The sequence below is a fragment of the Lampetra planeri genome, chromosome 54 (assembly GCF_965212315.1).
Source record: "Lampetra planeri chromosome 54, kcLamPlan1.2.h2, whole genome shotgun sequence".
Lineage (NCBI taxonomy): Eukaryota > Metazoa > Chordata > Hyperoartia > Petromyzontiformes > Petromyzontidae > Lampetra > Lampetra planeri.
Window position 1 is genome coordinate 736,205 of NC_136160.1, and position 16,872 is coordinate 753,076.

General features: G+C 48.8%; 1 protein-coding gene across 3 annotated transcripts; it reads right to left on the minus strand.

The window, feature by feature from the left end:
- Window positions 1-905: 905 nt before the first annotated feature.
- On the minus strand, window positions 906-16,540 carry RFWD3 (ring finger and WD repeat domain 3). Of its 3 annotated transcripts, none has more exons than XM_078617501.1 (13): window positions 16,330-16,540; window positions 12,533-13,149; window positions 11,795-11,969; window positions 10,981-11,078; window positions 10,418-10,711; window positions 10,182-10,273; window positions 9,543-9,657; window positions 8,436-8,652; window positions 7,675-7,825; window positions 7,010-7,186; window positions 5,680-5,906; window positions 4,815-5,032; window positions 906-4,214 (listed from the first exon to the last, which is right to left on the minus strand). In XM_078617501.1, exons 2-13 carry the CDS (start codon window positions 13,127-13,129, stop codon window positions 4,071-4,073), a joined length of 2,505 nt encoding a protein of 834 aa, XP_078473627.1. In that variant the 5' UTR covers window positions 13,130-13,149; window positions 16,330-16,540; the 3' UTR covers window positions 906-4,070. The 3 variants fall into 3 exon arrangements, with proteins under 3 accessions (XP_078473627.1, XP_078473629.1, XP_078473628.1); XM_078617503.1 differs by lacking the exon at window positions 16,330-16,540 and adding an exon at window positions 15,621-16,298; XM_078617502.1 differs by lacking the exon at window positions 16,330-16,540 and adding an exon at window positions 15,616-16,298.
- Between the last annotated feature and the right edge of the window lie 332 nt (window positions 16,541-16,872).

A 16,872-nucleotide genomic window follows, 5' to 3' on the forward strand; every position in this document is an offset into this window, starting at 1 on the left:
GCTTGTGTTCTTGCACCTTATTTAACCATATCAGAGCCCTTCCATTTTCGTTGTTTTGGAAAGAGCCCTTGGAAACATAAAATGTTGGGAGTTATTATTTTATGCCTAACTCGACTGTGAGTAATTTCCAAAGTCAGCCTTTCAGCCGAGACGCTGGGCACAATGGCTTGACGCTTTCAAATGCTGATGTCACACGGTCCTGAATGTCCACTCAGCAGCCGCGTCGCTTTGCTAATTCCCTGGAAAATCGATTTGATAGCTGTGGGAAATGAACCGTCGATTCCCCTGCAGTGATTCGAGGATGCCCCACGCCTCTAAGATGAGAACATTGCACGAGCGTTACAACCGATGACAACAGATTTACGAGTCCATTTCTTTCGTAAGGCAAGGTGAGATTTTCAACATTCTATACATTGAGGTTTTTAAGACATTTAATCGCCTTTGTGGACGCTTTGTGGATGTCGGTGATGCCTCCTCCGAGTTATTGACATTTTAAAGATAACCATAGCCCTTTTTTGGCAAAAATATTAAGTAAAAAACATCACAGCTGCCTTATTGCAGTGCACGATGGGTTAATGTATTAAGGCTAAACGCAGCAGCAAGGGTATTTATGAAAGAAACTAAACAGAAGACTGCATTGATTTTGTTTTTGGCAGCTCTTGCAACAAGGAGGCTCTGCAATTTGAACACCGCAATAATTCAGCTTTAGTAAACAATCCGTGTATTTTTCCACAAAGGAGAAATACGCTTCTAAAGTGTACAGTCGATGAGCTCAAGTTGCAGGCGAGTGCACAAAACGCAGCAGGCGAAAGAAAAACCCACCTCGGAATAACGGAACTTCAGTCCAACGAAAATAAATCTTCACAAATTTTAACATTCAGGCTCTCGAACCGACAACTACAGAGTAGGTTTTTGCAGTTTTATTGCACAGATTGTACTGCGTGCTGTTCGGCACGATGTCCGACGTTTCGCTGCACGTGCCGGGGGCTTCGCGTGCACCGGGAGGGAACCTACACATTGCCAATAATCAGTTCCTGAAGCTCCCAGCACGATGAGTGAAATGAAGCATCTCACGACGCACACGGGCCTCAACCCCCGAACACATCAGAGAAGCAAATCGAAGACGAACCTTGCCGACAAAGACAATGGCAGAGATAGATTGCGCGGTATTGGTGTACAAGTGATGTTACAATTTCACTTTTCTTGAAAAAGCGTACTTTATTTGTAAACAGTTAACGCAAGTGTAAAGATCAAACATGTATATCTATAGCCAGCCCTGAGCCTGTTGCGAAAAGTCATCGTTCCCAAAACGAGCGACATACTCTCAATATCCCAAACTTTGGTGACGTCTTAAAATGTCAAGGGCAAATCATGGTGGTGCGCTCGCAAAGGTCCACCGCTCACCCCTCATTGGTGGCTGAGCCGGCAGTGGAAACTCCACAATCCTATGGAGGGGTCCAGTTTCTCTAGAAGACGAGCACCGTCGACTGCTCACAAAGTGGTACTCGCTTTTTCGATTCCGGATGGGCAAAGACGACGCCGGGCTTCGGTATCAACTCGCGATCTTCCCCCCAATCGTCACCCCTTGCGATCTTCATCGACTCGAGTTGAGGTTTGATTTTAGTAGCTAAGCAATCGGAGGGTCGAATTCTTCCGAAGACCGATCCGATCGCTGGAACCCTTTCTTTCAGCCTCTGTGGTCGTCCAGAACCACCGACGTCGAGGCTGTGATCCAGGCAGCTCACGAGGCACCATGCTCGCTCGCGGAGTGAGGCGCTGGGTTTTGTGCCAATCAGCAAAAGCGTCACGACCCGCCACGCCGCAGGGAAAGTCTGGGATCGCCAGTTTTTATCCTGGCCGCAATTTGCGTGTTCGTCTCCCTTAACAATGCTCATTTTACTTCCGTTCGCCCACAATTTTAGTGAAATTTGGTACCCGCCACAATGCGCTGCTGTATAAAGTTCAACGTTGTGATTGAAATTCAAAGTATTATGAAAGTATTTAAATTGAAATGTGGTCTGTTACAGTATTCTGAATATATTTTAACATGTTCTCTTGGGAGTATTTGTACTTTCATTATGCTCTCCTAAAGTATTCCCTGCTATGACAGGAACATTAAGATCGACATTGACAAATAGTGTGGAACAAAAGCCGAAAAGTGCGCAAAAAACGCGTGAAAAAGTACATGCTGGGAACTGCACAGAAAGAGGAACACGTGGATCAGAGAAGACACAGACACAAGCTCTAGACATCACATTGAGCGTTAAGAAACGTGAGCTTGGGCAGGACACGTTGCGAGAAGGGAATGCATGGCCATTGGTTGAGACTGCTGATGGGAGTGGCAGCCAAAATGAGGAGGGCCACGCTTTAAAGGACATCCACTGTGTAGATGCAGCGATGAGTCCGGCTCGTATGAAGATGCGAGGTGGATTATTTATTGCATTTACAGACTATTAGGGATTGATTTTAATGTTTTACCTACGTGACTTTACCGAAAAAACCTAAGAATATTGATTAGGCTTTCATTGAGCAGTGGATGGATCTGGGCAGACGATGAATGTGCTCCCTATAATATAATTTTATTTAAAATGTGGTTCCATTTTCGACTGAAATATAGGATTGTATACATACTAAACTGACTTACATTGGTTCATATTCAACCACAGTGATACATTTTTTAATATAAAAGGTCAAATAAGTTAAGTCACTAACTAAAATTATTTATTATACTTCTTTATACAGCAAAACATCACTCGTTTTCTCATAACTCGTTTTCAGGAGGGTCCTGCCAGGGTTTTGAATATGGGGCAACAATCGATATGTACATTCCAATTGAGTGATTTGCGGGTAACATTTAAATACAAAAAAAATTGGACCAGGCAAACACAATGGGCCGACACTCTTTCTTGTGAACATGGCAGGATCTTCAACGTCCCCTACAGGCACAGACTTTTAGTTGTGAATACGCCCGCAACTAATAACCATTGCGGCCGCTGGATTCGACGAGCAAACCTCTGCGAACAGCGGCGATCTCAGTCAGCCTAAATAGAATACAATCGACCTAACAGCTGTCCCCCCCCCACCACTAATGTCTACTAATTCCCACGCAAGCCTGCATGAAAATTTTAACAAGTGTAAAAAAATATATGTATACTTTTTGATACATTTCACGTTTGCACGCGTAACTTTATTTGGCCCGCATGGCCCAAGTAAGCTGGTCTTCCAGCTGCAGGGACAGTCAGACGTGCGTGATCTCAAAACCGCCGTCCGCAGCCTGCGGCGTGTCCCAGAGAACAGTCATTCGCTTTAACAGTGCTAATTTGGTCTCCTTGTTTTCATCCTCCCAAGATTAAGATAATGCATCAGCAGGCCAAGATGCATAAGCACTGGAGTGGGACGTTTACAGCATTCAACTCCGAAACGACATCGGCGGTGGTTTATAATTCGAAAGTCCAAACTTTCAAACCGTCTTCCTGATATCCGCGAACAATGGTGGCGGCACTTATCTTGTTGGTGGACCTCGAGCCAGAGTGGGAAAACCCACATTCCCAGGCCAGGGGCAGTCCTCTCCACAAGACGTTGGACTCAATGTATTACTTCCGGAGGGATGAAGAGCTGAGTCGAACCCACGACCTTGGTCACCGTGCATCTGTTTTAACGTTTGTGTAACTTAATTTTGTAATTGTGCTATGCTCAGTCTGATAAAACATCTGCCCAAGCCGACTCACACTAAACAGATTTAAAAATGAAAAATTTATTAATGATAGTACAATATTTCTAGTTCTCATCAAACGCAGGTTTTTCCCCTTCGGATTTCTATTTTGCTTCACCGATGTACTTATTTGTTTTGCTTGTCACTTTGGTGATCTAGGGCAATCTTGCAAATGCGACTGACCCGAGGGTATCTCGAGTTCTCACCCCGGTTGAACAAAGTTAATGTGAACACTTTTCAGTGGGGATCATTTTAATGAAAGCGTCACCCGGGTGGGTGCTTTTCGTTAAGGATGCGTTTTTCCAATCTCTGTCGTTGTTGTGCAACGTCCGAGTTCCCCTCGAAGCCTTCCCCAATCCTAACCCCACTGGTATAGCTTCACCATCTTCTCAGTTAGCGTGGCCAGGTAGTTGTGTTGATTCATCTGGAAGGGACAGATGTCAAGCACCGGCTGTTGAGCTGGCAGCTTTTGCAGAAGAGAGCCTGTGGTGGATTTCCAGACCTGCAAAGCGATAAAATGCGTGACCACACACAGCCTTGCGCACCAGCATAGATCCATTCTGTCGCTCGAAATAAACGGCCCTGTGATAAGACAGCCCCAATACTGTATGCACGGCATAGTAATACATCTGCGGAGGGTTACGTAAAAAGAGGATTTGTAATTACGTCGGGGTTGTTTTTTTTCTGAACGTGCTGAACTAGTCAATGAGAATAAATTCAAGGTACAAATCACACGCACGCATAAATTATGTAACGCTTTCCAAACGTAAATTATGTCCTTGAAAGCACTGAATTAGCAGCAGGGAAACTGAAGGGTAGCACGCTGGGGAAAAAAACATTTGCAAATTTGTTTTGATAAATGTGACCAGTTTTCAAAAGGGTAAGTCCCTAATAGCAACACAACGTTATAAAAGAGGCAGATTCATTTTTAACCATCTTTACGAGTTATTCTGCCTGCCGCTCTCTGTTACGGACGGGGTAGATGGATTAGAAATAATGCATAAACATGTTTCAGCTTAATGCGGAAAATTACTGAATTGGGCCTAGATATGACTGGAGGCTGGGGGTGGGGGCGCAGGCAAGGGGTGGGAGCGGCTCCCACCATGGCGCAGTTGGAGGCCTCGTCTCCGGTGCACACCAGCAGGCTGCCGTCGTGCGCGGGGCTCGGGAAGATGGCGTTCTTGTTGAGCAGCTTGCACGTGGAGCCGGTGTGGAACGTCTGCACGGGGTTGCAGGCAACGCGGACGCGCGCCGGGTCTCCGGGCTCCGGGACTGAATCCAGCTCCAGCAACACGCAGCGCACCGACGTCTGGGTCCGGCCTGCTCGCGAGTGCATGGATCGCAGGCACGCACGCACACGCGTGTGTGCGTGTGTTCAACACGTTTATTTGCGTGTACAGCCCGTTTCACAGGCTACTGCTGGATGAGGGACTTCCCACACTATGCAGGTCGTGGGGCAGCTCTGGTTCCAATGCAGTTATTTGGAAGGGGGTGGCGAGTCATTACACCCTCTCCCATCCCCTACTGAATCATAACCATTAATTTAATCATGAAGGGATTGGGGAGGGGATGATGAACATTGACAAAACGACAGCGCACGACAAACATACTCCGTGTAGACCGAAGAGACTGTTGGAGGCAAGTGCTGCTATAGCGAGTACTTATTAAGGCTGGCATGGCACAGAGGGGGTGAGTGGCCAGCGCCACGCCTGGCCGCATTTGTATCTCCAATTCTGATGTTTACACAGCTCACCAAGACATTCATTTCATGCTGGGTCAACCTAGGGACTGGTTGACCCAGGCTGAACTGGTCAGTTATTCGTCACTGTGAGCGGGAATCGAACCAGGGTCGCCGGGTTCGAGCGGGGCGCACCAACCACTTTTGCCGCCGCTCTCCCAACCGCACATGACATACCCACGTATAAACGCACGTACGCACACGCGCACACAAGGGCAGGGCGTCTCACCGGGCCGGTAGGTGACGAGGCAGTGGCGGCTGTGGGGCTCACACTGCACGTCGATGCATCCGCCGCCAGGCTCCGCCGAGAGCGCGTGTGGCACGAAGCTGCCGCCCGGTCGGCGCTCCCAGAAGCAGCCGCCCTCCAGCGTCCCGGCGAGGAGCCCGCCCATCGGCAGGGCCGCCAATGGGGACGCGCCCCCATGCGGGATGTAGCTCAGCGATGCCACAGGGCACCTGGCAAATGTGCGTGCGCACACGCATGTTAGGACGACGGTACGTTTTAGCTACGAGGAGGCACAGCACAGAATGTGTTCTTGGTGTGGAATAACGCGGCCTCTAGAACACCGCAGAAGCAAAAACCGGTGAAACCGTTGGGTGCTCTGTTATTATATTGCAAATTATCAATTGTTGCCAATATACTGCTGGATGAAGGTCTTCCCATGCCACCGAGAGAGGATGTATACATAGGGTTAGAGTACGCAGGGAGTTGTTTGTCGTGTAAAGCACACAAGGCTGGGCCGTCTGAGGTTCCATCACTCACAAATACAAATTGTTAAAATTGTCTCAAATCAAACCAACCAGATGTCCACGACCAGGTCACTCTGAATGCACCCAATCTGAGAAGCGAAGCAATGCCGAACCTGCACTGTGCTTTGATGTTTGCCCACTCGCCTATACCAGGTGTTGTACGCGTGGGGCTGTGGACTGGTAGGTGGCCAGGTGATGTGTAGCAGCACAACAATGGGGTTTTGGTAAACATAAAATATTGTATTTATTGAGGCCGACTGGTTTTAACCTAGTTGCTCGGAGGTTGCAGCCCTATCCGCTAGTACGTGCGGTGGGTTTTCTCCGGGTATTCCAGTTTCATCTCCCTTGCCAAATAGTAATTCATGGCAATGTAGGACCTTACTGAAAAAAAGTGTATTGAGACTCAGTGAGGCCTTCCAAGGTTAATTATAATTTGTATTATATAACAAACATTGAGGCGCCAGCACAGATGATTGTGCGGGTGTGTCTAAGGCCCCACTTGCAGAGTTAGGTGGTGGCCTGCAGACAACGGCCGGGAAAGTGGTTGCCGAGTATTGTTCCCTCATATGTCCAGAGATTTCTCCTGCTGCTCTCTTTCATCGCACAGCTATTAAGTCGTTAGTCAAACTCTGCAAGCATGATTCTCCGACAGTCTTAAGGCAGAATGAGGCTTCCCTAGAAAAAACAATTGTTCTCTGTACGCCAACCATCCGATCGATAGAAATACGAATTACTTATGCAAAAGCCAAGTGAGCCAAGTCAAATTCCCGTTGAGGATTGCATGCGGCGGTGTGGGCGAGCGTGCCGACCTGGCGCCATGTGGGGGCAGCTCCTGCACGTGCGTGCGTGTGTCCCGCATGTCGTACACCAGGATGGTGCCGTTGAGGAGCCCCGCAAAGAGGTACATTTGTTCGTCGCCGCACCAGCAGCAGCTCCACACGGGCTTGCCCGCCTGGTACGTCTGCACCACCGTGTTGCTCGTCAGGCTTGCGGAGAGGGCGATGTCAAATAAAAAAACAAATTAGGACGAATCGTGCGCACCCACGGATTACATTACGCTGTCCAACATAAGCGTTTGTCTTCGACTGGAGTGGAAGGAGTTCGTCCAGTCTCGAAATTAGCCAAATGATGGCACATCCGAGTCCAGCTAATGCAGGGACTTCAGGGTATGGATGATTATTTTCCACGCCGAGCCAGGACCAAAGCAGGGCCAGGGCTAATGACATGTTCATTGCAGTACACAACTGAAACAAAGCATCACCGCATCGTCTACACGCATCTCGAATTGCTCATTGCGTGCGATGCGAGCAACGCGGCTTGGCTCCTGCGTCGGAAAAAAACAATCCGGCATCCTCCCGAACCACACCAGACTGGATCGGCACGGCTCGGCCACGCTGCGAAAAGAGGCATCGGGCGCGCGCCGAGCCCCGGTGGAGCACGCCGGGCCCCACACGCGGCGTGCGTAGCGTGGCACCTGGTGATGCGGACGGTGTTGTCAAGCGAGGCGGACAGCAGCAGGCTGTCGCCGTGGCTGCTGAAGGAGAGGCCACGTATCTGGTTGCTGTGGATGGGCACGTACTGCGTGCTCTTGAGGTCCCCGCCACTGATCTTCTTCACCCCGAAACCTGGCGGCGACGCACAGGGGTCACATGACAAGTGGAGGAAGCGCACAGCACAGGCGTGATGACATTTAGTCCAGTCGATGAAATGAAAGTGGACCATCGTTTTGGAGACGATGCCAATGATTGTGAACAATCGTTCTCATATTAATCTCGATGGAGGTTACCGCATTCTCCAGATTATCAGACACCTCTGGAAAGTAAGGCGCGCCCCAATCTTTGGGCCATTTTTTTAAAGTGCATTTTGTAATCCAGAGAATACGGCAATGCTAATTGCAAGTCAACTTCCTGAATTAGATTACGAACATGCTGCTTTAAAACAGGAAGAGAGACTCTCTCTGGTGTAGGCCAATCAGTTTCAAGGACAATGCATATATTTGTTTGTATCTTGGACCAGAAGTTTGTGTGGTTAATGAAGACTTGATGCCTTGTGATAATAGGTGTCTATTACCCTGCCAGAAAGGGGAAAGCATTTTACTTTTATTTATGACCATCGTCACGGAGTCGATGTGAACGAAAACCATTCCAGTAAATAAATCCTAATGAAACCGAACGCCACCCAAAACCAGCAGCCCTTGCTGAATCTCTCCTCTCCAGATGCCCCCATGAGCCGTGCCTGGCATGAAGGAGGCATGGGGCGAGGGCTGCGAGGCCACGAGGCAACCCTGGGCGGACGAGAAGGCCATGACGCGGCATCCACCACCAGCCGACACGGTGAGGCCCTTGGTGAAGTTGTATATTCGGGAGGTGCCGACGGCGCCGCTGCCCTCTCCCTGGCTCGACGGCGTGCAGCTTGACCCCGCGCCGTATTGGGACAGTGTGGAGCGGAGCTCCTGTCGTGAGCACGGGATGAACAGAGGCGACAGGGGAGCACACTGAAATGCTGGCACAATTGTTTGCTCAATTCACGGCTGGCGGAAGGAAGGGGCCTCCGCTCGAGGGGAGTTCAAGAGAGTGCCTCTAGACGGTATTTGGGCTACTCTTCCACGTTGGCTACACGCCTTGGAAGAGTACCCACCCTTTACCCCACCACACTTAACCTGGCAATCGGCTCGGTTGTACACACTCATTGTTGCTGGGTAGACTCACGCTGGTAAGCAGTGATTTTAAAAGTTGTTTTCTCATTAACAAATCTTAACACTCACGTCAGACCACGTGTGACACACAATCTAGGTACACAATACAGTAAGATGTTTGCTTTTTTGGGCTGGGTTTTCCTCTAACATGCATTTGTTCAATAAACAAATCTTCAAACAATTCACATGATCATTCTAATTAAAAATAATACATTTTCATTATTGTACTCAAATAAAGAATATTCATCATCAAACATCACCATAATCTTCATCATCATTTCCGACTTTGCACACTGCTTATATTTTATCTGATGGTGCTGCGGATTTACCAAACAATTTGTTATCGGAGGGCTGCGAGTAAAATCCCTGTCAGGGTACACAACTCACCCCCATCATCCCTCCGGAGTCAATATAATGTGTTCCATTATGCAAGATATCAACAGCAGACAACCTACGGAGACACGGGCCACTGTCAGAGGATTGTGTAATTGTAAACTAGTGCTGCCCAATTACTCATCGGATCAGACAGATGATTCGACTTTGGCTCCAAAACTTTCAAACGCAGGCCTAGAGACCCGGAACGACACGGCAGTCGTTTGGCAAGACAGACACAACACGAACGTGGGAACCAAGACTCCGTCAGCCACCTGCAGCTGGTGCTTGAGCTTGCGATACTCCTCCGATACCACCTGCATCTGCAGGCGGCACTGAGCCGACTCCAGCTCGGCCTTCCTCCGCTGCACTTGCTGCGTTGCGAGCTCGCTGCCAGGATAAGAGAGAAGTACGTGTCACTGGGGTGGTGTCATGGCCTAGCGGGAGCGCGACTGTCGCTTGCTGCGGATGTTGGCGGCCGGAACCCGGCTGCCACTCTAATTCATACTGCGGGTGTATTTACCATAAGCCAAATGGATTTCAAACGCAGTTAAATTCATATTCAGTCCCTTTTTACTGTTTTATGCCGAATCAATTGTAATCATGAGGAAAAAGCAACGGGTAACGTGTAATGTAAAATAAATGTACAGCCCTTTGTCAGTTAATTGATGACGGCTATGTCGGTTATAGTTTGCTTGACCATGATTCAACATGCTGGTAAGTGCCGTTTAGTGAAGGAGGGGAGGTCCAGGACCGATTGAGATATCACTCACCACTGACGTTTGCTGCGGTCGGAAATACAATTCCAGGAAGCCAAATTTATAGCACGGTGACTAACCATTGCGCCACCGCTCCAACCCCCCTAACACATCAAAACACGAGAGGTAAACATGACACGTGCCGTCAGCCTGCACCTCTTCAAACGCTCCTCCTCGCTCGTGTCCACGGACTTGATCGACTTGGCATAGAGGACAACCACCTCGGAGCGCTTCGCCTTCTTGTTGCACTGTCACACGCGGAGAGAGGGGAAAACACACGCGTTACACACTGCTCGCACTTTCATTTGATTAAGGGTACGTGGGTCCGATCTTGCCACCAAACCCGTGAGAATTCTCGCACCCCCCCCACCCCAACATTGGGCCCCCCGTACCTGTGGGCACCTGCCCCCTTGACCACGGAGCCACTTGTCGATGCAGGAATATCCAAAGAGGTGGCCGCAGCGAAGCGTGCACAGGCGGTGGGATCCTGCATTGGTCCACGCCTCAAAGCACACGGGGCACAGGTCATGTTCCTCTTCGCCCGGTGAAGCGGCGGTGGGCAGCTTGCAGGAGCTCGGCAGCACCGCCCCGGCACCGGCTCCCTCTCCCGCCGACGTCCCTGCACCGAGTCCCTCTCCCGCCAACGTCCCCGCACCGAGTCCCGCCGACCCAGCCACGGGGCCGCCCTGCGCGTAAACGCAGCACAAAGATGAAGCCGCACACACCTGGGCCTCGGCTAGGTTAACTCAATCATGGATAAACACCCGGTGCTGAGTGGATGCGTCAGCACTGGGGAGCCGAAGGCGGCTGGGCGTGTCGCCAGCCACACCACCGCCTCGTGCACCTTGGTGGCTTAATAGGCGTTTGTAAACAGCACTTACCCCTTACAGTCTGATAGAGGCTATAGACAGATCGTTTTCTTTATCTGTGGGGGGCGGGCGCTATCTGTACTTACCGCCTGCAGATCGCTAGGTGGAGCTGCTGTGGGCTCATTATTTGCAGATGGAAGCTGCTCTTCATTTTCATGTCCATCTTCTGACAAAACATCCAGATCTACAGTGTTACAACAGAATGAATTATGGAAGTTATATATCAATGCACAATGAACTTCCTTCAATGTTACGTTTATTAAGCCAGGTGGCACAGTTGGAAAAGCGCTAATCTCACAAATGGAAAGCTGCGAGTAAAAATTCTGGTCAGGAGTCATGGGTCTACTTCCTTGGAAGTTATTAAAACGAGCATCACTTTGCGATAAGTCTAGAGTGGTTGCTCTACGGATGGACTGGCCATCAACACATGAATGTGTAATTTCCACCATAAGCATGGGGTTGCCAAGAGAGATAAGCACTGCCCCACTGCCCGTTTGAGCAGTCAGGCACTATGACTTGACTTTGAAACTTTTTGTGCTTCAAAAAGACTAAAAACTTGGGCCGACTGCTGTTGGGACTCATAATGGCCATGTGAGAGCACTCAGCCTGCACCACCGAGATCCTGCAGTGAAATCCAGACCCCAGCCAAAAATGAAGTGACTCCAGAAGCATGTCTGTGGTGTCATTCTTCCAGGGCTGTTCCCCCACTCCCATCTACGAGCCACCCAGACACTGGCACGAGCCCTCCCACCGACCAGAACTCTACCCCTAACCTTAGTGGTGGCGCTTCACCGGGGCACTCTCTTTGTTATTTTCTTTTGGTGCTCGGAGCAGCGGGGCGCAAGGAGCACCTCTCGCAGTGACCCGGCGGAACCGGCGGCGATCGCGAGCGAAGCTCACCGCCGCTGTCGACAATAGAGGCCGTCTCCGCCTCCTCGGTGCTCTCGTCATATGGGTCCACGTCGGAGCCGCTCAGCTCAATCAGCTCCTGGTTCCCGGGATCCGAGGCCGAATCGGAGGAATCATCGTCGCCGCCGTTGGCTCGCGCAGAACCCAGCACGATCTGCACGTCCCTCTAAACTCGCGCACAGCACAGAGGGGAAGCGGATGCTTAGTTCCTAAGCACGAATCATGAGCGCAGTCTGGCCGGTGAACAACACAGAATCAGGGGCCCTTTTCACACGAGACAATATAGACCGGTTTAATGTAACCATTGTGAGCGAACCCTTTCAGAAAAAATAAGATACCACTTTCAGTAGGTTTTGGCAGTTCTGCTGCAAGCCCTCTCATGTGTTTTCAGGCTGATGTCCAATGTTTCAATCCACAACCTGGGAGCTTCTTCAGGAAGTGAATCGAGCTCATTTCAGTTCAACGTTCAATTCACCTCCTGAAAAAGCTCCCAGCAGATGGAGTGAAATGGCAAACAACACGCGGTAAAAGCTCAAACATGTCCTAGAGCTAGAGTACTTTTGGCAGGAAATGAAATCCTGCCAGGTGAATCGCTGTCATAGGAGTGTATAACTTCCACCGCTATTTCAGGGTCAGTAACGGAGAAGCGAACACCTCCCAGCCTTCGTACGAGCCTCGAGACTTTCACTCAGGAGGCTGAGACTGTCACTGCCATTTCACAAAACTCACCTGCATAAGCGTGGCTCCCTGCGCACGGAAGAAGCTGGCGAGAAGATTTGAAGACACCTCATGATGGGTCCTGGCGGCACCACTCCCGACACCTCCACCAGTCCTAGTGGATCTCCGTGTTGCCGCCGCAGCCGTTGCCGCCGGAGCGGTTTCCAGCAAAACGCCCGCCCTCGTGGACCGTGCGCTCCGAGTGTCGTGCGGCCGCGGCCGCGATTGGCCCGACGCCTCTCCGAGCGCCGCATACGTCCGGAAACGCCACGGCCTCCTTCTGGACAGACCAGCCGTTCCCTCGACTCCACTGACATGCCGCTGCTGTATCGCTGCTTGTGCAGCAGCAGTGTTAGCTTCAAGCGTTTCAACGTTTTCATACATAAGCAAATTTGCGACCTCGCCTGGGTCGCGATCGGCACTGTAGGGGAAAGCTGTGTGATGTTGATTTGTGGAGCTTGTAGGTTCCTGGTTGTCGTTGATGGTAAGGGGAACAGAGTCTTCGAGTTGGAGATTTATGTCCATGATGCGGCGGTTTGGCTCGGGGTCTACAGCGAAGGGGTCAACTGCGTGCTCTACCTCCATGTGTGTGTCTCCTCCCTGCTCCATGATGTTGCTGAACACAAACCCTGTTACGCACGTGCAAAAGATAAAGAGGTAAAGGTGCAGCCCTGCAATTACTTGCTCACACCATTGCTGGCAAAAAATCCACCACCAGAGAAGAGATCTAAAGAGCACCTGTCGAGATAATTTTCTATGATTCTTCCTTACTGGCCAGACATTTTGAAGAGTACCCGCATTTTAACTCACCACATGAGATGTGCTGGCCGGATGTGGTATCACAATTTACACTACTGGGTGGACAGAGGCAGAGGGATTTAAAAAATGTGCCCATTGCTTTTACAGGCAAGTAAGTTAAGTGATATACTAGGAAGACGCATGTCATTTGGACATGACCATCCAACAGTCCCTACCAGTCAGCCAACCTTGTATTCTAATAGAGCCCTGTCTCTCTCCACCTTTCTCATGCCTTCTCTGTGCTGTATATCCCAATGTATCCTGATTGTTTGCTTTGTGTTTGCGTCTGTTTCTTATTTCCTATTTCCCCTCTCATTCCTTCACTGTATCTTACCCAGTTCCCTCACTCATCTCTCTCCCTGTTTCTCTCACCTCTCAGGTTTGCTCTCCTTATTCCGTCTCCCATTCCCATCTCAATTACCAATCTCTAATCCTCTCTTCCATTGCTTGTTGCGTTCATTCACTGTTCTATTTCCCTTTCTCGCTTTCTTTCCTCTCCGTTTCATGCTTTTCTACACTTTCAGGCTCATGCCTGTGACCAGGAGAATTTATAAGTTGGTAGATCACGCCGAGACTGTGGCACAAACATCTAAAACTGCAGAGACACCGGCCGGGCATCAGGTAATCGGGAGAACACCGAGTAGGTCGCCCAGCTACCTATGCAGGTTTTTGGAGTGACATTTGCTACTCTCTCTCAAAATTTTAGCAATCTTTGGAAGAACGTAATCAACCAAGTAGGGTGTTGATTGTTATGTTAGCCGACTCTCTGTGTTGGATTGCATTACATTTCTAAGTTTACTAGGTTTGTTTTCTCATTCATTCGTACCTGATGATGATTGCTTGTGTTGCAATCGAACCGTCGTATTCTATTATTTAATTGATTTTCTTTCAACGTGACTTTACCGAAAGAACCACAAAGTAATTTGCTACTATGTATGGGTTTTCTGCAAGGCGCTCTGGTTTTCGTCCCACGTGTTAAACACAGCACAGTACACACTTAGCAATGGACCAAACATCACTTCCTGAAGAAATAAAACCGTCTTTTTACTAATTTGAGCATTTTTTGTTTTTTAAAAAGGGCATTAAATTAGTATTACTATGAATCTGAATGGGATGTCGCATGGCAAAATAAAGGATCTAAAAGACTAAGTGAAAGTAACAGTGTACAATGTAACGGTTCATTTTACACTGGCACGCGTCTATAAAAATGTGTTTGAATAGTGTTAATGAAGAGCATTAACATGTGTTGTATTAACGGTTCATTGCAGAAAGGCTGGTCCAAAGCTTTAGTTAGAAATGTAAGAAATAAGCACTGCCCAGCTGTTGCTGGCAAAAAATAAGGGTGTTGTAATTACATTGGCGAGTTTCCATTGTTTATCTGATTTTTTGAAACTGCACATCCGATTAGCACGGTTGGCTATGCACGATACAAAAGAAGTTCAACATATGTACATGCATGGAGTGGAAACTTCACAACACTTGAGAAATTGTCCATCCTTTCTCAACATCCCATTCGCATTTTTTTTACAAATAAAAAATACTGTACTTTATCAACAATTACTAAAACCTAATTCACTACTATACAGTATATTGGTCCTATATTTCACAAGGTACTAGTTACATAAAACAGCTTACATAACATATTCCCATTGGTTTTTTTTCTTCATTTAAATCAATATTATATTGTTTTCGAGTGGTGGGAGCAGTGGCACGAGTACTCTGCTCAGAACCTGGTGACCTCAACTCAATTTTCATCCAACACGAACATAAATCAGCAGCGAGTGATATTGGACCGGTCATTGGCACCCACATCACGAGCGAACCTGGGGGTCAATTACAATTTTAATTGTGCAATTTGTAACAAATAGCATGTGATTGTAAACGTGATTACTCTAAACTGTTTTTTTTGTAAATCATAACGTACCGCGGGTCTTGCATAGTGCAGTATACTAAAAATATTTTGACAGGCACAAATAGTTTATTGACAAAGGGCTGTGAATCATTGTTCATTGCTAAATAACTAATCGACAATGTAACCTGTTTATGAAACAGATGAAATATCGTAGAAACTAGCTCGGTCTCAAGGCATGCTAGTCATCATCATCATCAGCCATGATCAATCCACTGCCGAATGAAGGCTTCTGCAAGCCTTTGCCACTTGTCACGATCCTGTTAAGTGATAATAATCCAACAATCACCTGCAGGGTTCCCCCACTTTGCAATTGCTGAGGCACAGGCCGTGAGACCCCAAACGACGAATACTATCCGTGCAGTGAGGTAGGAACTCGGTGCTTCACCTCACGTGTGACAAAGTGTTCCAACTTCGTACGAATTTGCGCTTCGTCAAGTCAACGTGGTTTCTCATTCAGACGACCGCGAAGATGGGGTGCTTTTCTTCACTGTACAACCAGTGGAGGAAATTCCATATCCCCATGGCGGGACCGGTCACTCCATGGGGTGACCACCGTTCCCACCTACTACAGTGGGAGGAGGTACACTACTGAATGCGTATATGAATTCAACTTAATTACATGCGCACGTGCATTTAAACATGTTACGTTCATTCATGTAAACCCGACGTGAGGTACCTACAGGCAGCACGCACCGAGTTACGCACGAATCGGAATCTCGCCGATACGAGGACGCAACGTGGGTTAGACAACACGCAGGCCGAGGGCAACTCCGTGAAGAGAAACACGCGGGCTTGGGCAGGAGGCCCTCGTCGCGAGAAAGAGGGGCGACGATTATCGATGGTCAAGGTTCGCGACGGAGGGCGGCAGGGTCAGGAATAGCACGGCTCCGAGAGGACGTCCCACAGCCGAGATGCAAATCAGCTCGCGTGAGGGCGATGGTTGGGGTCGTTGGCATGGCAAGATCGCGAGAGATGCGGACGGCTCGGAGTGTGGGGGGGAAGGCCTTCATCCAGCAGTGGATTGACCATGGCTGACGATGATGAAACGCTGGCGACGGGACTAGGCCTCAGTAGCAGACAGCAGCTAACGGGTACTTACATTCCGCAGATATTTCTCGGCTCGCGCTCGGTTGTTATCGCTCTGCGTGCAATAAAACGACGCTAGTACTCCTCGTTATTTGACGTAAATTTAAAAACAACAACAAGAATAAGAAGTTTATCGCGCCCAGCGTCTTCGCGGTCAACGACTTCGCGCCCGCCTCACGCCGTCGACTTCCGCCGCGGGGCCGCTCCCATTGGTCGCCGGCGGGGCCACGTGACGCGCGCTCGCAAAATACAAAACCGTCGATTTATACCTCGGATTATAAGACGCAGCCTCTTGATAATTTTTTTCTTTTAATTAAAAAAAATAAAAATTTGAGTTAGGTTGTTGATGTTTAAGGCTTTGTGTGCTTCTCAATAAATGCCGGTGAAAATGTTAATCTAATAGCTTTCATCTGGATTTTGTTTTATTCAAAAATACCGCCGAAACCCATGTATGTGCAGTGCTCTCTCAAACTGCTATTCACTCACACTGACCGATGTGATCCATAATAGAGTTTTTTTTGTGTTAGATCGCGTAAATATATAAATGTGTCTTTAA

Bases quoted from the DNA above. Each gene is read 5' to 3' on its own strand.
- RFWD3 (XM_078617501.1), bottom strand. From the start codon at position 13,129: ATGGAGCAGGGAGGAGACACACACATGGAGGTAGAGCACGCAGTTGAC. The intron at 10,274-10,417 runs GTACGGGGGGCC...CGCGTGTGACAG, and splicing joins AAGGGGGCAGGTGCCCACAG to TGCAACAAGAAGGCGAAGCG. The intron at 7,826-8,435 runs GCACGGCTCATG...CGTCGCCGCCAG, and splicing joins CCATGCCTCCTTCATGCCAG to GTTTCGGGGTGAAGAAGATC.